Below are 25,297 nucleotides of genomic sequence, written 5' to 3'. Positions count from 1 at the left end.
AAGGGGTAAAGAAATTAATTTAAAAGCTGAAGCATTGCAATATATACATTGAAACTTACGAAAATAAACGACTACAAGACTTTACACTGATTCAACTGTTTTCTGTATCAATTTAGTGGCCCCCAACATAGAAAATGTTACGGTATAGTAACTGGTAAGAAGCGCCACAAACCTTTCCAACAGATGGGGGAGTGCGCTTTTTTCAGACAGGAGTATAAATATAGAACTGGGAGGGAGGGGGCGCAAAAATGATAGTCCGCCCCCGTCGCCGGAATAGATCGCTACGCCTCTGCGTCCGACTGACCCCCCCCCCCCTCCCCGACCAGGAATGTTACTCCATTTATGGACGACGCCTAAATATTATGTACGTTATTTAATTATTCTTTTTAATAAAAATGGTTTATGAATCTTGCACTAGAGCCACCTTCAAATAAATTATTTGCACATAAATTTAGATGAACATGTTAAATTATTTCAAAATATATATTACAAATATTAAATACTTTAGTTTTATAGCAATACCCTTATATATAATTTAGTTACGTATAGCGTTAAATTGGGGCAGATTGTAAAACTGGTTACCCTTGAACGCGAGTGATGCACTCTAGGCCAGACGAGAGTGTGTTACGGAAACAAGCCTTGGAAGAATTCTGATTGGAGCTTACTGTGTTTTGGATGTGTAGATTTTAAGAATAGCCTAGCCCAACACATTTCACAAATTCAACCCTTCAGATTTAAATCTTAAGTAGAGAGTCTAGATCTTGTGTGTTTTCTATATTTTTGCGGATTATATTAATCAAAATTTAAGAAATGGCATTAGGCAGTTGCTACACATGCATCAAGTATTTGATGTTCGCTTTTAATTTCTTATTTTGGGTAAGTTGAACATCAGAACAAGGAAGTAGGTTTAATTATGGATTTTTTTAAATAAAATATTCTGTTATTTCAAATACACTATTAAGTTCCTTACCCCTTAAGAGAACATTTGACACCACATTTAAATATCTAGCTTACTCAGTTGACGAGAAAAGAGAGAATTTTAAAATTTGTCTAGAATGGAAAATGAATGACAAAACCCACGTTCTCGATCCCTGCCGGCATGGCATGACGTCGTGAACTGGTGTGCACAAGTTTTTTAAGGGGTGTGTCAACTTAGGTTATTTACTCACCGGAAAATAACAAAAAAAAAAACCAACTGATTGATAATAAAACTAGATCTAGTTATTTATGAAATTGGTAAAGGAAAATGTACATTACAAATTCTACTCTACATGTTATTCATACCATTTTTTATGAAATAATGAACACTTGCATAACTCAAATTACCATAAAAAATATTTTTATTTCAAATTCTAATTTTATTAAATATGCTTAAAATAATATGATTGTTATGATAGTCTATAAATACAAGAAATAGGCCTAACTCAATTCACATTATATTGAGTCAACAGTGTGGAAGCTGAAGTTCATACACGGTATTAGTGTCTTTTTTTTTTTACATTACATTTTTTTCATATTGAAAACGTGACGTGTAATTTTTTTTTAATAAAATCTCCAAACATCGTCACTCGCATGATTGCTTGCTTATGTTTACTATCCCGCGGTGAAAAATCCCACCACGGTCGAGGGGTCACTGTGCGGTCAGCAGGCCTGTAGTACACGTCATAGAATGAACACGCGTACACGAGATCGTCGGTGTCTTCACTTCTCTCTCTCTCTTCCCCCCCCCCCCCCCTTCTTCAAGCAAATTATAATAGAGTAGAGCCGAATGGATACAAAACTAAGACTAATTTTAAAACTTAGCTTAATTTTTTTTGTCTACTCTCTTAAAAGATAAAGCAAATGTAGTTTAATGTAGTAAGGTAAAGTAATTTAAATATTCAATATCAACTTGAAGTCGATCTATCTTGATAAAATCTGTCAAGAAAAAAAAACGATAAAAGATCTCCATCCTGAACTTAAACCAATTGTAATTTTAACAAACGAAAATGATGCTCGCGCACATTTTTTTAAACTAGATCTACGTCTAGCTTTAAAAATAATAAACACATAAACGCTTAAAATGCCCGTAAACAGATTATTTAGCGCCAAAAAAAAAAAAAGGCCGCTGAACAAGCATTGTTTAAAATACGCAGCAATGAAAAAGGCTAACGGCCTATCAAATAAGTCTAAAAATCGCCCGAAATTAGGCCTAGCTCTGAAAAAGGCCACTGAACGAGCATCACTGATTATATAAACCAGGGGTCTCCAAACTACGGCCCGCGGGCCGCATGCGGCCCGCGAGGTCATCTCATCCGGCCCTTGGAGATCTTTTAGTCCACGGAAAAAAATGTTTGTTGTAGGTGGCTGAGGTAAAATGCCACCCGAATGAGATGACTGGAAGAAACTCTGGCCCCCGAACTTATATTTGATGGTTAATGCGGCCCTCAGGCTGAAAAGTATGGAGACCCCTGATATAAACGAATAGGCCACGCAGCGTTGACGAGGTTAACCACCGGTCACGAATTAAATTCAATGCAGCTACTGTCGGCCAACAGTGAAGAAAAAAAAATCAATATAGGCCATATTTTAATAAAATTACTAATACAATAATAATTTCCACAATTTTACTTTTTCTGCACACGCTACAGTTGAATTATAATTAAAATACTAGACTTAAAGGTTCATTCCGCAAAAAACAAAAACTAGTTGTTTCTGTGAGGTAACTAGCGTAACAATGACGTCACGATAGTAAACAAAGCGGACAGAAATTTCTGCATGGGTACCTCATCCTCATATTCGATTTTTAAAAAATGTATCAACATATCTGTAATTAATCATTATAAATATCTCAATTATATATTTCTGCATTTGTACCAGGGGGTTTCGACCATGTACTGGGCCGTTTAAGGCGGCAGTTCAGTTTTTCCCAAGAGTACTCGACAAAAATAGCGTGTATTAATTAAAACCACGTATCTCGTGAATATTTCGAACATTTTAAGGCATGGCGTCCATTTAGTTAGCATCTCACATTAAAATAATGATGAGATTTTGCGATATTAGCAGTTTTTTCATTTGTCGTGTAACGGACCCCTAAAAAAAACGAAAAAAACGAAAAAAACGACGAGTGACGTTTCAGGGTCAGAGGTCATCCCGCCATCTCAGCCAGGAGACGATCTACAAGGAAGGGTACTTATTTCAATATTTGTGAAATTAATAAATAATAGGCCTACAAACTTGAAAATAATAATAATAGCCTACCTAAATCTAGAATTTAGATCTAGATTCTAATATTCTATGTAGTATGTATAGAGTAGTAAGATCTAGATTATTCTAAGATTATGGGTAGGGCCTAATAAATAATAGATTCTAAATAAATTTAAATAGCCTAAGCAGTTTTATTTTTGAACTGATAGATCTAGCTCTAGATCTATCATTTGTGAATTATTGTGTGCTAGTGTGTGGACTGTGGTCGTTTTATTTCATGTGCTGCGTCTGCTTTGTTGCGGCTTTGTATGTGTTTTAGCTTGTGTTAATAATTAGGCCTTAATAATGATAATATAGAGGTCACATTCTAGATCTGTATATTGACTAGATCTAGATCTACAATGAAGTATATTAGATCTGTGGCTTAAAAAATAAAGCCTACACACCTCACATAGCCCCCCCCCCAAGGAGATGCCTGAAAAACTCTAAACAATAGGCCTAATAACATACAATACAACTATTCTATATTATGACATACACTGGCATATATACTATTAAATAGACTTGCATAATGTGTGCACGCCACTAGCCTAAGTAATTATTTAGTAATTTAAGTTGCTCAGTGTTCAGGCGGTTCACTCCTTGACTCCGTGTTGATTGGTTTCAGCACATCTAGAATCTATCGGATCTAGAATAGATCTAGGCATAGAGCACGTCAAGGGTAGTGTACAGACACATGACTGTGCTGAGGTCGACTAGACCAGTAACACAGACAAGATTTTGTCATAGGGTGTTTTTTTTAAAATGGATTTCTCATAAGCTTGAAGTAACATGCTGACATTTGAAAGTAAAAGTCAAACCATTTCCAATGCAATTGGGGGGGGGGGGGGGGGAGTCGTTCTAAATATAATAATATATTGTTGTTAGTAATGTTAGTGTGCGAGCAGTTACATTTACATGGGTTCACTGGCACCTCCTCGTTTTGTCATTTAGTTCTGAATGTCAATTGGTAGTCTAAATGAATGTTGTCATTTGGTAACCAAAGTGGGTGATGTCATTTACTGATTTAGCACTTGGCAATACTCATACGTTCGATTTCCGGCAAATATTCGTGTTTTTCCCCCATGAAAATTGGTGAGTTTTGTTAAAGTTGTGTACACGGTGTGTGCTGGCCCCCCCCCCCCCCCCCCCGTTAAAGTTGTGTACACGGTGTGTACTGGCCTGGTTACACTCCTCTGCTTTACAGGTTAGTACGTACTCGTTGGTCGGCATGTCGTCTTACAGGCGAGGTGTCGTCATATAGGCTAGGTCTCGTCTGTCGCCTGCAATATACATATATGTAGGCGAGTATGTGGAGTTGTGTAGGAGTGTATGTACATTTGTGTTGGAGTGTTATGTAGGCGTGTATGTAAATTTGTGTTGGTGTGTGTGGAGTTGTCAGTGACTTTTTTGTTTTTTATCCCCGTGACTTTATTTTCCCCGTGACTTTTCTCCTTTATTCCTCACACCCACGACCAGGGACAGAACGGTCTCGCGACACACCGCCCACCCTCAGCCCGCGACTAGTAGAACACACGACACACCGCCCACCCTCAGCCCGCGACTAGTAGAACACACGACACACCGCCCACCCTCAGCCCGCGACTAGTAGAACACACGACACACCGCCCACCCTCAGCCCGCGACTAGTAGAACACACGACACACCGTCCATTACCCACCCAGCGACTAGTTGAACACGCGACACACCGCCCACCCCAACCCGCGACTCTAGTAGAACACACGACACACCGCCCACTCCGCGACTCTAGTAGAACACACGACACACCGTCCATTACCCACCCAGCGACTAGTAGAACACACGACACACCGCCCACCCCAACCCGCGACTCTAGTAGAACACACGACACACCGTCCATCACCCACCCAGCGACTAGTTGAACACACGACACACCGCCCAGCCCAACCCGCGACTCTAGTAGAACACACGACACACCGCCCACTCCGCGACTCTAGTAGAACACACGACACACCGTCCATCACCCACCCAGCGACTAGTAGAACACACGACACACCGCCCACTCCGCGACTCTAGTAGAACACACGACACACCGTCCATCACCCACCCAGCGACTAGTTGAACACACGACACACCGCCCACCCCAGCCCGCGACTCTAGTAGAACACACGACACACCGTCCATCACCCACCCAGCGACTAGTTGAACACACGACACACCGTCCACCCTCAGCCCGCGACTAGTTGAACACACGACACACCGTCCACCCTCAGCCCGCGACTAGTTGAACACACGACACACCGTCCGTCACCCACCCAGCGACTAGTAGAACACACGACACACCGCCCACCCCAGCCCGCGACTCTAGTAGAACACACGACACACCGCCCACCCCAGCCCGCGACTCTAGTAGAACACACAACACACCGTCCACCCCAGCCCGCGACTCTAGTAGAACACACGACACACCGTCCACCCCAGCCCGCGACTCTAGTAGAACACACGACACACCGCCCAGCCCGCGACTCTAGTAGAACACACGACACACCGCCCGCGACTCTAGTAGAACACACGACACACCGCCCACCCCAGCCCGCGACTCTAGTAGAACACGCGTGTAACAGCGTGACATACACCTGTCACTTATTCAATAATTTGAGGCGGGTTGAAAATGAATTGTGTGACATTCCTTTTGCCTGGCTCGTCTTGTTGTTAGTTTTATTTACAGGTATAGACCGCACCTTGGTTGTGTACGCACCTTGGTTGTGTACGGCCTATCTGCTAGCATTGTTTTATTTACAGGTATAGACCGCACCTTGGTTGTGTACGGCCTATCTGCTAGAATTGTTTTATTTACAGGTATAGACCGCACCTTGGTTGTGTACGGCCTATCTGCTAGCATTGCCCAGTGCAAAGATGCTAACCTAGTTGTTGAATATAGGAAAATGAGTACCATAGCCACAAATACTTTTTTTTTTTTACAATGTTTGAATCTGCTAGAAGCGTTTTACCTTTTATAGATGTAGTAAATTTGTAAACAAATAATTATAATTTAACATATTCTATAGCATTATATATACAAAATTTAAAGATAAAACTGACTTGAGGCGTGAATTGTTTCAAAAAGTTTGGCAACTCTTCTTATGGCAACAAAAAGCTTCAACATTTTTGTCAACATGGCAAGCCAACCAGTTCTATTCTTATGTTGCTCACTTTATATTGCTTATGTGTTATTTTGTAAAATGAACTTTTAAAAGTAATTAAAAAACAATATGTTTTCTTTTAACATATTACATATTGAAAAATATTTGTGACAATGACACAAATATCTGAAGTTAAGCATATTACAAATCATGGATAACAAATCTCTGAAGTTAAGCATATTACAAATCATGGATAACAAATCTCTGAAGTTAAGCATATTACAAATCATGGATAACAAATCAGTAAAAGAAAAAGTAAGAACATTGACATGAGGCTAAATTACTCATACAATAACAAATGTGCAGCTATTGTTCTATTTGTGTCACAGACTTAGATACACACAAATATAAATACATACGCTTACACACTCGTAGGCTGTTGTATAATAGTTTGCCTGATCAAATGATATGCAAATTTGTAAATTTCCAATGTGTTTCACCCTAATCCACTTCGGTGGAGTTGTATTTGGTGTCACTCCCTTCCTTTTTGTGGAATGGCATCATATCAAATCATTTGTATACTCTGATGTTGTCGTGCTTTGGGGTGAACTATTGAATGGCTAGACAGTATATAATGTACTTGAGACCCTCTCACTGCCTAGCTGTGTGACACATAGAACCCAGCTATAACATGGTGAAGTAGCACAACAACATGAACCAGCTATAACATGGTGGAGTAGCACAACATGAACCAGCTATAACATGGTGGAGCAGCACAACATGAACCAGCTATAACATGGTGGAGCAGCACAACATGAACTAGCTACAACATGGTGGAGTAGCACAACAACATGAACCAGCTATAACATGGTGGAGCAGCACAACATGAACCAGCTATAACATGGTGGAGCAGCACAACATGAACTAGCTACAACATGGTGGAGTAGCACAACATGAACCAGCTATAACATGGTGGAGTAGCACAACATGAACCAGCTATAACATGGTGGAGTAGCACAACATGAACTAGCTACAACATGGTGGAGTAGCACAACAACATGAACCAGCTATAACATGGTGGAGTAGCACAACAACATGAACCAGCTATAACATGGTGGAGTAGCACAACGTGAACTAGCTATAACATGGTGGAGTAGCACACCATGAACCAGCTATAACATGGTGGAGTAGCACAACATGAACTAGCTATAACATGGTGGAGTAGCACAACATGAACCAGCTATAACATGGTGGAGTAGCACAACAACATGAACCAGCTATAACATGGTGGAGCAGCACAACATGAACTAGCTATAACATGGTGGAGTAGCACAACATGAACTAGCTATAACTTGGTGGAGTAGCACAACATGAACCAGCTATAACATGGTGGAGTAGCACAACATGAACCAGCTATAACATGGTGGAGTAGCACAACATGAACTAGCTACAACATGGTGGAGTAGCACAACAACATGAACCAGCTACAACATGGTGGAGTAGCACAACAACATGAACCAGCTATAACATGGTGGAGTAGCACAACATGAACCAGCTATAACATGGTGGAGTAGCACAACATGAACCAGCTATAACATGGTGGAGTAGCACAACATGAACCAGCTATAACATGGTGGAGTAGCACAACATCAACCAGCTATAACATGGTGGAGTAGCACAACATGAACCAGCTATAACATGGTGGAGTAGCACAACATTAACTAGCTACAACATGGTAGAGTAGCACAACATGAACCAGCTATAACATGGTGGAGTAGCACAACATGAACTAGCTACAACATGGTGGAGTAGCACAACATGAACCAGCTATAACATGGTGGAGTAGCACAACATGAACTAGCTATAACATAGTGGAGTAGCACAACAACATGAACCAGCTACAACATGGTGGAGTAGCACAACATGAACCAGCTATAACATGGTGGAGTAGCACAACAACATGAACCAGCTACAACATGGTGGAGTAGCACAACATGAACTAGCTACAACATGGTGAGCACAACATGAACTAGCTACAACATGGTGGAGTAGAACAACATGAACCAGCTATAACATGGTGAGCACAACATGAACCAGCTATAACATGGTGGAGTAGCACAACATGAACCAGCTATAACATGGTGGAGTAGCACAACATCAACCAGCTATAACATGGTGGAGTAGCACAACATGAACCAGCTATAACATGGTGGAGTAGCACAACATTAACTAGCTACAACATGGTGGAGTAGCACAACATGAACCAGCTATAACATGGTGGAGTAGCACAACATGAACCAGCTATAACATGGTGGAGTAGCACAACAACATGAACCAGCTATAACATGGTGGAGCAGCACAACATGAACTAGCTATAACATGGTGGAGTAGCACAACATGAACTAGCTATAACATGGTGGAGTAGCACAACAACATGAACCAGCTATAACATGGTGGAGCAGCACAACATGAACCAGCTATAACATGGTGGAGCAGCACAACATGAACTAGCTATAACATGGTGGAGTAGCACAACATGAACTAGCTATAACATGGTGGAGTAGCACAACATGAACCAGCTATAACATGGTGGAGTAGCACAACATGAACCAGCTATAACATGGTGGAGTAGCACAACATGAACCAGCTATAACATGGTGGAGTAGCACAACATGAACCAGCTATAACATGGTGGAGTAGCACAACATGAACCAGCTATAACATGGTGGAGTAGCACAACATCAACCAGCTATAACATGGTGGAGTAGCACAACATGAACCAGCTATAACATGGTGGAGTAGCACAACATTAACTAGCTACAACATGGTGGAGTAGCACAACATGAACCAGCTATAACATGGTGGAGTAGCACAACATGAACTAGCTACAACATGGTGGAGTAGCACAACATGAACCAGCTATAACATGGTGGAGTAGCACAACATGAACCAGCTATAACATGGTGGAGTAGCACAACATGAACCAGCTATAACATGGTGGAGTAGCACAACAACATGAACCAGCTATAACATGGTGGAGTAGCACAACAACATGAACCAGCTACAACATGGTGGAGTAGCACAACGTGAACCAGCTATAACATGGTGGAGTAGCACAACATGAACCAGCTATAACATGGTGGAGTAGCACAACAACATGAACCAGCTACAACATGGTGGAGTAGCACAACATGAACTAGCTACAACATGGTGAGCACAACATGAACTAGCTACAACATGGTGGAGTAGAACAACATGAACCAGCTATAACATGGTGGAGTAGAACAACATGAACCAGCTATAACATGGTGGAGTAGCACAACAACATGAACCAGCTATAACATGGTGGAGTAGCACAACATGAACCAGCTATAACATGGTGGAGTAGAACAACATGAACCAGCTATAACATGGTGGAGTAGCACAACATGAACCAGCTATAACATAGTGAGCACAACATGAACTAGCTACAACAGGGTGGAGTAGCACAACATGAACTAGCTACAACATGGTGAGCACAACATGAACTAGCTACAACATGGTGGAGTAGAACAACATGAACCAGCTATAACATGGTGAGCACAACATGAACTAGCTACAACATGGTGGAGTAGCACAACATATAACCAGCTATAACATGGTGGAGTAGCACAACATGAACCAGCTATAACATGGTGGAGTAGCACAACAACATGAACCAGCTATAACATGGTGGAGTAGCACAACAACCTGAACCAGCTATAACATGGTGGAGTAGCACAACAACATGAACCAGCTATAACATGGTGGAGTAGCACAACATGAACCAGCTATAACATGGTGGAGTAGCACACCATGAACCAGCTACAACATGGTGGAGCAGCACAACATGAACCAGCTATAACATGGTGGAGTAGCACAACAACATGAACCAGCTATAACATGGTGGAGTAGCACAACAACATGAACCAGCTATAACATGGTGGAGCAGCACAACAACATGAACTAGCTACAACATGGTGAGCACAACATGAACTAGCTATAACATGGTGGAGTAGCACAACATGAACCAGCTATAACATGGTGGAGTAGCACAACAACATGAACCAGCTACAACATGGTGGAGTAGCACAACATGAACCAGCTATAACATGGTGGAGTAGCACAACATGAACCAGCTATAACATGGTGGAGTAGCACAACATGAACCAGCTATAACATGGTGGAGTAGCACAACAACATGAACCAGCTATAACATGGTGGAGTAGCACAACATGAACCAGCTATAACATGGTGGAGTAGCACACCATGAACCAGCTATAACATGGTGGAGTAGCACAACATGAACCAGCTATAACATGGTGGAGTAGCACAACGTGAACCAGCTATAACATGGTGGAGTAGCACAACATGAACCAGCTATAACATGGTGGAGTAGCATAACATGAACTAGCTATAACATGGTGGAGTAGCACAACATGAACTAGCTATAACATGGTGGAGTAGCACAACATATAACCAGCTATAACATGGTGGAGTAGCAACAGCTTTAACTATCAGAACCAGCCAAATTACAGCGATATAATTTTTATACAGATTAACAGATTATGTCTCTTATTATGAAAACCCTTGTGTGAAGATTTTAGTGTAGCCTAACTCCAACAGTTATTAATTCAATTGCAAAAATAATATTTTTGTAGTAAATTATAAAATGTCGCCTTCTCCCCCCTTTGTCACCACCTAAATGGTGTCACACAATCCGATGCTGTCCGACCCACCCACGCACCTCAACTTGCTACACCTCTCAGATACTGTACAGGCCAAATCCATTTTTGTTTTTTAAACAATCAAATATTGATTTTTAAACCTTAACTCTTATCCTAATCCTAAACCTAGCCCTAACTCTAATTTTTTTCAGTTCTTCCTTTTTTGCCACTACTAGTTAATCCCCTGTTGATCAGGTTAATCTCCTTTTGATCCTATGTCCACCCCCTCCCTCAGTTTCCTAGTTTGTTTATATGTTTTGAATAAAACTAGTATGACTGCCTTATAAGTAGGATAATGTGGCTAGACCAGCTTTCCATGAGACTAACCAGTATAACAAGAGCATGCAGGCCAAATATTTCAAATGTTTTACTTGCCACTGCATCCCCACATCTGCTGCTGTATACTTGCCCCTCTATTCCCACCTCCCAATATACCCCTCTATTCCCACCTCCCAATATACATTTTCCCCCGTATTCCCACCTCCCAATATACATTTTCCCCCGTATTCCCACCTCCCAATATACATTTGCCCCTCTATTCCCACCTCCCAATATACATTTGCCCCTCTATTCCCACCTCCCAATATACATTTGCCCCTCTATTCCCACCTCCAAATATACATTTGCCCCTCTATTCCCACCTCCCAATATACATTTGCCCCTCTATTCCCACCTCCCATTATACATTTGCCCCTCTATTCCCACCTCCCATTATACATTTGCCCCTCTATTCCCACCTCCCAATATACATTTGCCCCTCTATTCCCACTTTTGATGCCCAACACTCGTCCATTTGTATTTTTGTTTTGTTTAATTGAGTAGTTTCAATATCACCCTGGATACCTAACCAACCAAAAAGCACCAGTCTCCATGCACGGAATAAGAAGCCATACTGTAACTAAAAAAATGGAGTTTCTCAGGGAGGAGTCTTTGTCTCTACTCTCTTTCTCATCAATATAAATGACTTAAATGAAAACATCCCAAGGAGAGTAAAAAGAAGCATGTTTGCAGACGACCTTTCACTAATCAGCACAGAAGAATATATTGGTACTTCAAAATTTCGGCTTCAGGAAACACTTGACAAGCTCAGCAAATGGGCCAAAAACTGGGGCTTATCTATTAATGCCAAGAAAACAACCTATTCAATCTTCACCATAGAAAACCAAGTGCTAGAAAAAAATGACCACCCCAAATACTTAGGAGTCACTTTTGATACTCGACTTACCTGGAGGAAACAAATAGAAAACACACAAATGTGTTCAATCTAATTAACACGCAAACAACACATAATCATCAGACTCAGAACATACCACAACAGACTAAAACAGCACATAATCCTCAGACTCAGAACATATCACAACAGACTAAAACAGCACATAATCATCAGACTCAGAACATACCACAACAGACTAAAACAGCACATAATCATCAGACTCAGAACATACCACAACAGACTAAAACAGCACATAATCATCAGACTCAGAACATACCACAACAGACTAAAACAGCACATAATCATCAGACTCAGAACATACCACAACAGACTAAAACAGCACATAATCATCAGACTCAGAACATACCACAACAGACTAAAACAGCACATGCATAAAAAACTAAAAGTTGGGTATGGCGACATGGATAGTGGATCAAGTTCTATAACTTATTCAACATGGATGTAGTGGTGGTACAGATCAAGTTCTAGAACTCTAGCAACATGTAGTGGTGGTACAGATCAAGTTCTAGAACTCTAGCAACATGTAGTGGTGGTATAGATCAAGTTCTAGAACTCTAGCAGCATGTAGTGGTGGTACAGATCAAGTTCTAGAACTCTAGCAACATGGATGTAGTGGTGGTACAGATCAAGTTCTAGAACTCTAGCAACATGTAGTGGTGGTACAGATCAAGTTCTAGAACTCTAGCAACATGGATGTAGTGGTGGTACAGATCAAGTTCTAGAACTCTAGCAACATGTAGTGGTGGTACAGATCAAGTTCTAGAACTCTAGCAACATGTAGTGGTGGTACAGATCAAGTTCTAGAACTCTAGCAACATGTAGTGGTGGTACAGATCAAGTTCTAGAACTCTAGCAACATGGATGTAGTGGTGGTACAGATCAAGTTCTAGAACTCATGCAACATGTAGTGGTGGTACAGATCAAGTTCTAGAACTCTAGCAACATGGATGTAGTGGTGGTACAGATCAAGTTCTAGAACTCATGCAACATGTAGTGGTGGTACAGATCAAGTTCTAGAACTCTAGCAACATGGATGTAGTGGTGGTACAGATCAAGTTCTAGAACTCTAGCAACATGTAGTGGTGGTACAGATCAAGTTCTAGAACTCTAGCAACATGTAGTGGTGGTACAGATCAAGTTCTAGAACTCATGCAACATGTAGCGGTGGTACAGATCAAGTTCTAGAACTCTAGCAACATGTAGTGGTGGTACAGATCAAGTTCTAGAACTCATGCAACATGTAGTGGTGGTACAGATCAAGTTCTAGAACTCTAGCAACATGGATGTAGTGGTGGTACAGATCAAGTTCTAGAACTCATGCAACATGTAGTGGTGGTACAGATCAAGTTCTAGAACTCTAGCAACATGTAGTGGTGGTACAGATCAAGTTCTAGAACTCATGTAACATGTAGTGGTGGTACAGATCAAGTTCTAGAACTCTAGCAACATGTAGTGGTGGTACAGATCAAGTTCTAGAACTCATGCAACATGGATGTAGTGGTGGTACAGATCAAGTTCTAGAACTCATGCAACATGTAGTGGTGGTACAGATCAAGTTCTAGAACTCATGCAACATGTAGTGGTGGTACAGATCAAGTTCTAGAACTCTAGCAACATGTAGTGGTGGTACAGATCAAGTTCTAGAACTCTAGCAACATGTAGTGGTGGTACAGATCAAGTTCTAGAACTCATGCAACATGTAGTGGTGGTACAGATCAAGTTCTAGAACTCTAGCAACATGTAGTGGTGGTACAGATCAAGTTCTAGAACTCATGTAACATGTAGTGGTGGTACAGATCAAGTTCTAGAACTCTAGCAACATGTAGTGGTGGTACAGATCAAGTTCTAGAACTCTAGCAACATGGATGTAGTGGTGGTACAGATCAAGTTCTAGAACTCTAGCAACATGTAGTGGTGGTACAGATCAAGTTCTAGAACTCTAGCAACATGTAGTGGTGGTACAGATCAAGTTCTAGAACTCTAGCAACATGTAGTGGTGGTACAGATCAAGTTCTAGAACTCATGCAACATGTAGTGGTGGTACAGATCAAGTTCTAGAACTCTAGCAACATGTAGTGGTGGTACAGATCAAGTTCTAGAACTCTAGCAACATGTAGTGGTGGTACAGATCAAGTTCTAGAACTCATGCAACATGTAGTGGTGGTACAGATCAAGTTCTAGAACTCATGTAACATGTAGTGGTGGTACAGATCAAGTTCTAGAACTCTAGCAACATGTAGTGGTGGTACAGATCAAGTTCTAGAACTCTAGCAACATGGATGTAGTGGTGGTACAGATCAAGTTCTAGAACTCTAGCAACATGGATGTAGTGGTGGTACAGATCAAGTTCTAGAACTCTAGCAACATGTAGTGGTGGTACAGATCAAGTTCTAGAACTCTAGCAACATGTAGTGGTGGTACAGATCAAGTTCTAGAACTCTAGCAACATGTAGTGGTGGTACAGATCAAGTTCTAGAACTCTAGCAACATGGATGTAGTGGTGGTACAGATCAAGTTCTAGAACTCTAGCAACATGTAGTGGTGGTACAGATCAAGTTCTAGAACTCTAGCAACATGTAGTGGTGGTACAGATCAAGTTCTAGAACTCTAGCAACATGAATGTAGTGGTGGTACAGGTCAAGTTCTAGAACTCATGCAACATGTAGTGGTGGTACAGATCAAGTTCTAGAACTCTAGCAACATGAATGTAGTGGTGGTACAGGTCAAGCAAGTTTCTGCACAAGTTCACTGCAGTCAATCAATATTCTCTAAAGATGGCTCTAGCATAGACATTGATTTTTTTCCTGGCTTTCCATTCATGAAACTATTTATAAATGGCAATTGAGTACAAGGATGTATTGATTATGTTAGGGGAAAGGTTGCTCTTGTGGTTGGGGAGGTTATAATAGATTTTTAAGAAGATAATACAGTTTTGTATGTCCCAACTAGTCCAGTGGTCACTCCACTGATCTGTATGTCCCAACTAGTCCAGTGGTCACTCCACTGATCTGTATGTCCCAACTAGTCCAGTGGTCACTCCACTGATCTGTATGTCCCAACACAACTAGTCCAGTGGTCACTCCACTGATCTGTATGTCCCAACTAGTCCAGTGGTCACTCAACTGACCTGTATGTCCCAACTAGTCCAGTGGTCACTCCACTGATCTGTATGTCCCAACTAGTCCAGTGGTCACTCCACTGATCTGTATGTCCCAACTAGTCCAGTGGTCACTCCACTGATCTGTATGTCCCAACTAGTCCAGTGGTCACTCCACTGATCTGTATGTCCCAACTAGTCCAGTGGTCACTCCACTGATCTGTATGTCCCAACTAGTCCAGTGGTCACTCAACTGACCTGTATGTCCCAACTAGTCCAGTGGTCACTCAACTGACCTGTATGTCCCAACTAGTCCAGTGGTCACTCCACTGATCTGTATGTCCCAACACAACTAGTCCTATGAAATATTATAGGCAGAATAGGCTAGATATACTAGATAAAGGTAGATGACTGTGTAGGAGATGACTAGGTACACTAGTTAAAGGCAGATAAAAGTCTCACGCATCTTTAAAAGCTGTTATATGGATGCTGGTCTTTACTAAGGATGAAAGTTCCAATAAAGATATTTAAAATCTTGTGCAATGTTATTTATGCTGTGTGTTGTACAGATGACTGTGTTGTAAAGATTTTGTGTGTGTTTTAAATACTGTCCCACTTTCAGCTGCTGGGATGTGCAATACTGGGGGTGGGGATATGGCTGAGGGTGGACCAGAACGCTGCAGAGTTCCTGAAGGACTCACCCAAGCTGGAGATCATCCACACGGCTGCCTACGTCCTCATAGCCATTGGCTTTCTCATCATGGTCATTGGTTTCCTGGGCTGTTGTGGTGCCATAAGGGAAAACCAATGTTTGCTGGCCACTGTAAGTTGGAACATTGTTAACTTCATGTACATCTAGTCTCATGTACATCAATTGTTAACTTCTAGTCTCATGTACATCAATTGTTAACTTCTAGTCTCATGTACATCAGTTGTTAACTTCTAGTCTCATGTACATCAATTGTTAACTTCTAGTCTCATGTACATCAATTGTTAACTTCTAGTCTCATGTACATCAATTGTTAACTTCTAGTCTCATGTACATCAGTTGTTAACTTCTAGTCTCATGTACATCAATTGTTAACTTCTAGTCTCATGTACATCAATTGTTAACTTCTAGTCTCATGTACATCAATTGTTAACTTCTAGTCTCATGTACATCAGTTGTTAACTTCTAGTCTCATGTACATCAATTGTTAACTTCTAGTCTCATGTACATCAGTTGTTAACTTCTAGTCTCATGTACATCAATTGTTAACTTCTAGTCTCATGTACATCAATTGTTAACTTCTAGTCTCATGTACATCAATTGTTAACTTCTAGTCTCATGTACATCAATTGTTAACTTCTAGTCTCATGTACATCAATTGTTAACTTCTAGTCTCATGTACATCAATTGTTAACTTCTAGTCTCATGTACATCAATTGTTAACTTCTAGTCTCATGTACATCAGTTAACTTCTAGTCTCATGTACATCAGTTAACTTCTAGTCTCATGTACATCAATTGTTAACTTCTAGTCTCATGTACATCAATTGTTAACTTCTAGTCTCATGTACATCAGTTGTTAACTTCTAGTCTCATGTACATCAGTTGTTAACTTCTAGTCTCATGTACATCAATTGTTAACTTCTAGTCTCATGTACATCAATTGTTAACTTCTAGTCTCATGTACATCAATTGTTAACTTCAAACAAATGGTTCAACCATTCCACCAATGTATTACCAGCCTTTTTGTTTTATTTTACAGTTTTTCCTCTTCCTTTTCATCATCTTCGCCACTTTGCTGGGTTTTGGCATTTGGGCAGCTGTGGCCAGGCAAAATGTGAGTACACACATCACATGTAGACACGCATCACATGTAGACACACATCACATGTAGACACACATCACATGTAGACACACATCACATGTAGACACACATCATATGTAGACACACATCACATGTAGACACACATCACATGTAGACACACATCACATGTAGACACACATCACATGTAGACACACATCACATGTAGACACACATTACATGTAGACACACATCACACTAGACACACATCACATGTAGACACACATCACATGTAGACACACATCACATGTAGACACACATCACACTAGACACACATCACATGTAGACACACATCACATGTAGACACACATCACATGTAGACACACATTACATGTAGACACACATTACATGTAGACACACATCACACTAGACACACATCACATGTAGACACACATCACATGTAGACACACATCACACTAGACACACATCACATGTAGACACACATCACATGTAGACACACATCACATGTAGACACACATCACACTAGACACACATCACATGTAGACACACATCACATGTAGATACACATCACCTGTAGACACACACATCACATGTAGACACACATCACATGTAGACACACATCACATGTAGACACACATCACATGTAGACACACATTACATGTAGACACACATCACATGTAGACACACATCACATGTAGACACACATCACATGTAGACACACATCACATGTAGACACACATCACATGTAGACACACACATCACATGTAGACACACACATCACATGTAGACACACATCACATGTAGACACACATCACATGTAGACACACACATCACATGTAGACACACTCATCACATGTAGACACACACATCACATGTAGACACACATCACATGTAGACACACATCACATGTAGACACACATCACATGTAGACACACATCACACATAGACACACATCACCTGTAGACACACATCACACATAGACACACATCACATGTAGACACACATCACATGTAGACACACATCATAGAACATAAAAAAAAATTTTTGATCCAGTTCAAGGACATAACAGCTGATATGCTGAAAGAGGGGGTTGAAAAATATTATGAAGATTCTAACCAGAAGGCTTTTATGGACACCATCCAAACATCAGTAAGTTGTCAGTTTGTGAAATTATGTCAGTTTGTGTATGAATGTCAGTTGTAACAGTTTGTGCATGAATGTCAGTTGTTACAGTTTGTGCATGAATGTCAGTTGTTACAGTTTGTGCATGAATGTCAGTTGTTACAGTTTGTGCATGAATGTCAGTTGTTACAGTTTGTGTATGAATGTCAGTTGTTACAGTTTGTGCATGAATGTCAGTTGTTACAGTTTGTGTATGAATGTCAGTTGTTACAGTTTGTGCATGAATGTCAGTTGTTACAGTTTGTGAACTTATGCCAGTTGTCCTATAATTTGAACAAATGTCAGATTTAAAGAAATTCCAGCTCAACATAACTGAATTTTCTTTCATTTATTTTATATTAGAATGATTTGCTTTGATATTTTATTTACATATTCTGCACTTCAAATAACTTAACAATTATGTACATATCATACAAAATTTTGGCAGCACCACTAAAAAAGAACTTTTAAAATAAAGCGGGAGTAATCTCCCCTCTACTTTCTGGTGTCTTCTTATATAACAGTACAGGGAGAGGGATGGCACTTCCGCTGGGCTATAGAAATGTCTTTACTTTCTCAAATGCAAAGTATAGAGGAAGTATTGTAATAAAACAGTACTAAATAATTAACAGATATTTTTAATGTTTTCACTGCTTTACACCTCTACTTCCTAGAATACAGAATGTAAAGTATGTATTGCAATCTTTCTCAAATCTAAATCAAGGTTTTGACAAGTTTCGACATGAAATCACTCCAAATTTCTTGTAAGTCAAGAGAATCTTTGACCTGTCTAAAGTGTGGCCCTGTGTTTTGGGAAGTAGAGTAACTGCCACTTCCACTGAATCAGTCACTCAAAAGTTGAAAGAAAACTATACATTTGATGTAATACTTGTATATGAAATTTCATCAAATTAACTGAAATTGTACTTGTGTTATCGTGTTAACTTGCATACACACACACAAACAGGCAGGATTCTCTGGTGCCTGTACACCTACAAAAGTTGGCTAAATCTTCATTGAGAGTTTTTTAAGTAGGTCACCAACTTCTCATATTTGCATTTGCCAGCTAGTATTTTTCAAACCAAATGTGAATATTTTTATTAAATAAAAAAAAGTTACTGCAGCAATTTTTATTTAAAATCTTAAGCAATGGTCAGTTTAAAGAAAAATATTGCTTCTGTAATATTCTGATTTTTCAAAGTATTAAATTTTCCTAAATATTGCAAGAGGGGTAAAAGCAGTCAAAATATCTGTTAATTACTCAGCAACCCCACCATTACTATGCTACTTCTCTGACAATCATTTGACACCCTTCCTAGAACATTTATTTTTCTGCCAATGTTTTCTTAGCTAAACCCAAACACATGTAATCAATGTTATTAGTAGCACTAGCAGCATGTCAGCATCCAGTTGGATATTATATAGCATTAGTTTAAATGGCCTGCACATCTAGATATGAGGACCACAAATGTAGAATTATGGCCCACACATCTAGACCTGTGGCCCACACGTCTACAGTTGTGGCCCACACATCTACAGTTGTGGCCCACACATCTACAGTTGTGGCCCACACATCTAGACCTGTGGCCCACATGTCAAGACCTGTGGCCACATGTCAAGACCTGTGGCCCACACGTCTACAGTTGTGGCCCACACATCTACAGTTGTGGCCCACACATCTACAGTTGTGGCCCACACGTCTACAGTTGTGGCCCACACATCTACAGTTGTGGCCCACACATCTACAGTTGTGGCCCACACATCTAGACCTGTGGCCCACACATCAAGACCTGTGGCCCACACATCTAGACCTGTGGCCCACACATCTAGACCTGTGGCCCACACATCTAGACCTGTGGCCCACACATCTACAGTTGTGGCCCACACATCTACAGTTGTGGCCCACATATCTAGACCTGTGGCCCACGCATCTAGACCTGTGGCCCACACATCTAGACCTGTGGCCCACACATCTACAGTTGTGGCCCACACATCTAGACCTGTGGCCCACACATCTACAGTTGTGGCCCACACATCTAGACCTGTGGCCCACACATCTAGACCTGTGGCCCACACATCTACAGTTGTGGCCCACACATCTAGACCTGTGGCTTACACATCAAGACCTGTGGCCCACACATCTAGACCTGTGGCCCACACATCTACAGTTGTGGCCCACACATCTACAGTTGTGGCCCACACATCTACAGTTGTGGCCCACACATCTAGACCTGTGGCCCACACATCTAGACCTGTGGCCCACACATCTACAGTTGTGGCCCACACATCTACAGTTGTGGCCCACACATCAAGACCTGTGGCCCACACATCTAGACCTGTGGCCCACACATCTACAGTTGTGGCCCACACATCTACAGTTGTGGCCCACATATCTAGACCTGTGGCCCACACATCTAGACCTGTGGCCCACACATCTACAGTTGTGGCCCACACATCTAGACCTGTGGCCCACACATCTACAGTTGTGGCCCACACATCTAGACCTGTGGCCCACATATCTAGACCTGTGGCCCACACATCTAGACCTGTGGCCCACACATCTACAGTTGTGGCCCACACATCTACAGTTGTGGCCCACATATCTAGACCTGTGGCCCACGCATCTAGACCTGTGGCCCACACATCTACAGTTGTGGCCCACACATCTACAGTTGTGGCCCACATATCTAGACCTGTGGCCCACGCATCTAGACCTGTGGCCCACACATCTACAGTTGTGGCCCACACATCTAGACCTGTGGCCCACACATCTACAGTTGTGGCCCACACATCTACAGTTGTGGCCCACATATCTAGACCTGTGGCCCACGCATCTAGACCTGTGGCCCACACATCTACAGTTGTGGCCCACACATCTACAGTTGTGGCCCACACGTCTTGACCTGTGGCCCACGCATCTAGACCTGTGGCCCACTGATATATTGCTTGGTTTGGCCTGCTAGTCACCCTGTATACTTTCAGCTGAACTGCTGTGGCCACACAGCTGGTAACATTGACTACAACGTTGTGTCTGGGGTCCCCCAAAGCTGTTTACCAGACAACTACGACAAGGTATGTCTTCTCACTCACATGCACTAATGGATACTAACTCTTTCAGTTTCATTGTTGTGGTTGGGACAAAGGCATAGCAGATTATGGTGTTCCGTCGGAACTGCCAAACTGCGCCCTAGAGACATTCACTAAGGTAAGCCTCTTGGCAGAGCAAGGTAAGTCTTTTGGTAGGCCTACAACAAAGTCATTTTTGGTAGGCCTACAACAAAGTCATTTTTGGTAGGCCTACAACAAAGTCATTTTTGGTTGGCCTACAACAAAGTCATTTTTGGTAGGCCTACAACAAAGTCATTTTTGGTAGGCCTACAACAAAGTCATTTTTGGTAGGCCTACAACAAAGTCATTTTTGGTAGGCCTACAACAAAGTCATTTTTGGTAGGCCTACAACAAAGTCATTTTTGGTAGGCCTACAACAAAGTCATTTTTGGTAGGCCTACAACAAAGTAAGCATCCATAGGAATACTTGCAACCTATATCTAATGACCTTGAGCTGACTATTTTTTTTATTCTCAGCCTTGCAACCTTTATTTAATGACCTTGAGCTGACCATTTTTAGCGCAATTTCCATACTGGGATTGTGATTATTAACTCGTCATTTCTGGATGAATGTGTGTCCGCAGCCTTTAAGTTGTATCTCCTCCTCAACGAAGCAATATCTAGGACTAGTTCCAAAAGCAAATATGTTAAGCAAGTTCCGAGGATGAACATAGGCCAAAAAAATTCCTGGAATTCCTTCCTGGATTTCCCGGAAAAGCCAAAAAACCTCGAACAAATGCAGTTTTTGCTCCATATCTCGGCATCCAGACCACTTAGCGACTTGAAACATTTACCAATCGATTCCTGCCATAATTTAGAACAATATTGCTGAAGAAAGTTTTCAAAAATATCCTTTCGTTCGGTCACAACCATTTTTTTTTTAATTATTTAAACTGAGCATTGTGTAGGCCTAGGATGATATTTTAAACTGAGCATCTTGTAGGCCTACTCGTTAAAATAAAACTATTTCCGTTGATATAGGTTAATATAGTTGTCTTTTTTTTTTACTTATTAATTCAAACGTTATTTTTGTACCCTATTAATTTATTTATAATTTATATGAGAGTGATAGGGAGTTACAATTACAAAGTTTTGTTTTGCTAGGCCTAATCATTTTTTCACATTTTTTAAAAAATTAATTAAGGAAATTGCGCTTAAATTGTCACTAGACTTTTTATTAACTTGTTTTTTATTCTCAGCCTTGCAATGATGCATTGTACAGTTGGCTCGAATCTCGGCTGATAATTATTGCTGGAATAGCTATTGGTATAGCTGTTGTCATGGTAAGATCTAGAGCTGTTGTCATGGCAACAGCCAGCCTCATGTTAACACTATAAAACTGGGTTAGCCCTGAGCTCTAGATGTTAACAAAGTCAGTTTGTTTCTTTCTCTCAGATCCTGGGAATGATCTTCTCCATGGTGTTGTGTTGTGCCATCAGGGACACTGTGTAAGTAGTTGCTGCTGTCCTCTATAGGGGAGGGGGGGGGGGGGGGGGGGGGGGGTACCAAGGTTGGAGGGGGGGGGGGGGTACCAAGGTTGGAGGTGAGGGAGGTACCAAGGTTGGGGGGAGGGGGGAGCAATCTGACACAAGCAAGTTGAATGAATGTCTGACCTTAAAGTTGAATGAATGTCTGACCTTAAAGTTGAATGAATGTCTGACCTTAAAGTTGAATGAATGTCTGACCTGTTTTTTATTCCAGAGCTTAAATGCCACCAGGAGATGGAGGATGGGAAACAGTCTTTAGGGGGAGGAAATCAAAATTCAGTCCATTGTTTACTCTCCTCATTCATTAGAAGTTTGATTCTTTCTGTCAGCTGTCAATTAGACTTATATGAACTTTGTAAAGTTGTTTGATTCTTTCTGTCAGCTGTCAATTAGACTTATATGAACTTTGTAAAGTTGACCTGTATGTAAAGGTATGAGTTGTAAACTTGACCTGTACTTTTTTATTGCTGAACAAATTTTTCTATGTCCTACATTGATTTATTTTGACTGAATTTTTTTGTAGTCTTATCATGTCCCTCGCTAATTAGGGAAAGCTGTTCACACTTAATTACACACACTAATTAAAGTAACATCATTTATTTCCTCATGTTTTTTTATTGGGTCAACTGATGTGCCTTTTTATTTCCAGTTTTTGAAGGTCTATAAAATCAAGAAATATTTTTCTATATACTTTACTGGAAGATTTTTTTACGTGAGAATCTTTTTCTTGGGCAACTTACACAATCTACCACATTTATTTGATCGTAACTCATCTTCACTGGGGCACCAGGTCTAGCCTTCACTCACAAACACCATGATCTAACCTGACTAGCACCATGATCTAGACAAACCTGACTAGCACCATGATCTAGACCAGGGGTCTCCAAACTACGGCCCGTGGGCCGTATGCGGCCCGCGAGGTCCTCTCATCCGGCCCTCGGAGATATTTTTGTCCACGGAAAAAAAATGTTTGTTGTAGGTGGCTTTGGAAAAATGCCACCCCAATGCTATACCTGGAAGAAACTCTGGCCCCCGAACTTATATTTGATAGTTAATGCGGCCCTCGGGCTGAAAAGTTTGGAGACCCCTGATCTAGACAAACCAGACTAGCACCATGATCTAGACAAACCTGACTAGCACCATGATCTAGACAAACCAGACTAGCACCATGATCTAGACAAACCTGACTAGCACCATGATCTAGACAAACCAGACTAGCACCATGATCTAGACAAACCTGACTAGCACCATGATCTAAACAAACCTGACTAGCACCATGATCTAGACAAACCTGACTAGCACCATGATCTAGACAAACCTGACTAGCACCATGATCTAGACAAACCTCACTAGCACCATGATCTAGACAAACCTCACTAGCACCATGATCTAACCAGACTAGCACCATGATCTAACCAGACTAGCACCATGATCTAGACAAACCAGACTAGCACCATGATCTAGACAAACCTGACTAGCACCATGATCTAGACAAACCAGACTAGCACCATGATCTAGACAAACCAGACTAGCACCATGATCTAGACAAACCAGACTAGCACCATGATCTAGACAAACCAGACTAGCACCATGATCTAGACAAACCTGACTAGCACCATGATCTAGACAAACCAGACTAGCACCATGATCTAGACAAACCAGACTAGCACCATGATCTAGACAAACCAGACTAGCACCATGATCTAGACAAACCAGACTAGCACCATGATCTAGACAAACCTGACTAGCACCATGATCTAACCAGACTAGCACCATGATCTAACCAGACTAGCACCATGATCTAACCTGACTAGCACCATGATCTAGACAAACCTGACTAGCACCATGATCTAGACAAACCTGACTAGCACCATGATCTAAACAAACCTGACTAGCACCATGATCTAGACAAACCTGACTAGCACCATGATCTAGACAAACCTGACTAGCACCATGATCTAGACAAACCTGACTAGCACCATGATCTAAACAAACCTGACTAGCACCATGATCTAACCAGACTAGCACCATGATCTAAACAAACCTGACTAGCACCATGATCTAGACAAACCTGACTAGCACCATGATCTAGACAAACCTGACTAGCACCATGATCTAGACAAACCTGACTAGCACCATGATCTAAACAAACCTGACTAGCACCATGATCTAAACAAACCTGACTAGCACCATGATCAAACCAGACTAGCACCATGATCTAGACAAACCTGTCTGTCTCTCTTTCTCTCACCACAATGACCCTACAAAAAAAAACATCACTAGCTCCCATACATTCTCTCTTTATTTA

General features: G+C 41.2%; 1 protein-coding gene across 2 annotated transcripts; it reads left to right on the top strand.

The window, feature by feature from the left end:
* The first annotated feature begins 608 nt into the window (after positions 1-608).
* Positions 609-24,729, top strand: LOC131937349 (CD9 antigen). Of its 2 annotated transcripts, none has more exons than XM_059294693.1 (8): positions 609-876; positions 16,046-16,246; positions 17,174-17,248; positions 18,287-18,382; positions 21,513-21,599; positions 22,702-22,785; positions 22,898-22,950; positions 23,204-24,729. In XM_059294693.1, the coding sequence occupies exons 1-8, from the start codon at positions 811-813 to the stop codon at positions 23,208-23,210; spliced, it is 669 nt and encodes a 222-aa protein (XP_059150676.1). In that variant the 5' UTR covers positions 609-810; the 3' UTR covers positions 23,211-24,729. The 2 variants fall into 2 exon arrangements, with proteins under 2 accessions (XP_059150676.1, XP_059150675.1); XM_059294692.1 differs by lacking the exon at positions 21,513-21,599 and adding an exon at positions 21,377-21,466.
* The last annotated feature ends 568 nt before the right edge of the window (positions 24,730-25,297 follow it).

The sequence above is a fragment of the Physella acuta genome, unplaced genomic scaffold (assembly GCF_028476545.2).
Source record: "Physella acuta isolate Inbredline_101_S28 unplaced genomic scaffold, ASM2847654v3 ptg000208l, whole genome shotgun sequence".
Classification (NCBI taxonomy): Eukaryota; Metazoa; Mollusca; class Gastropoda; family Physidae; genus Physella; species Physella acuta.
This window is presented reverse-complemented; position numbering and strand designations above follow the sequence as displayed.

Excerpts from the sequence above, each read along its gene's own strand:
- LOC131937349 (XM_059294692.1), top strand. The coding sequence starts at position 811 with ATGGCATTAGGCAGTTGCTACACATGCATCAAGTATTTGATGTTCGCT. Across the intron at positions 877-16,045 it reads CTTTTAATTTCTTATTTTGG|CTGCTGGGATGTGCAATACT; the intron begins GTAAGTTGAACA and ends TCCCACTTTCAG. Across the intron at positions 21,467-22,701 it reads TACCAGACAACTACGACAAG|CCTTGCAATGATGCATTGTA; the intron begins GTATGTCTTCTC and ends TTTTATTCTCAG.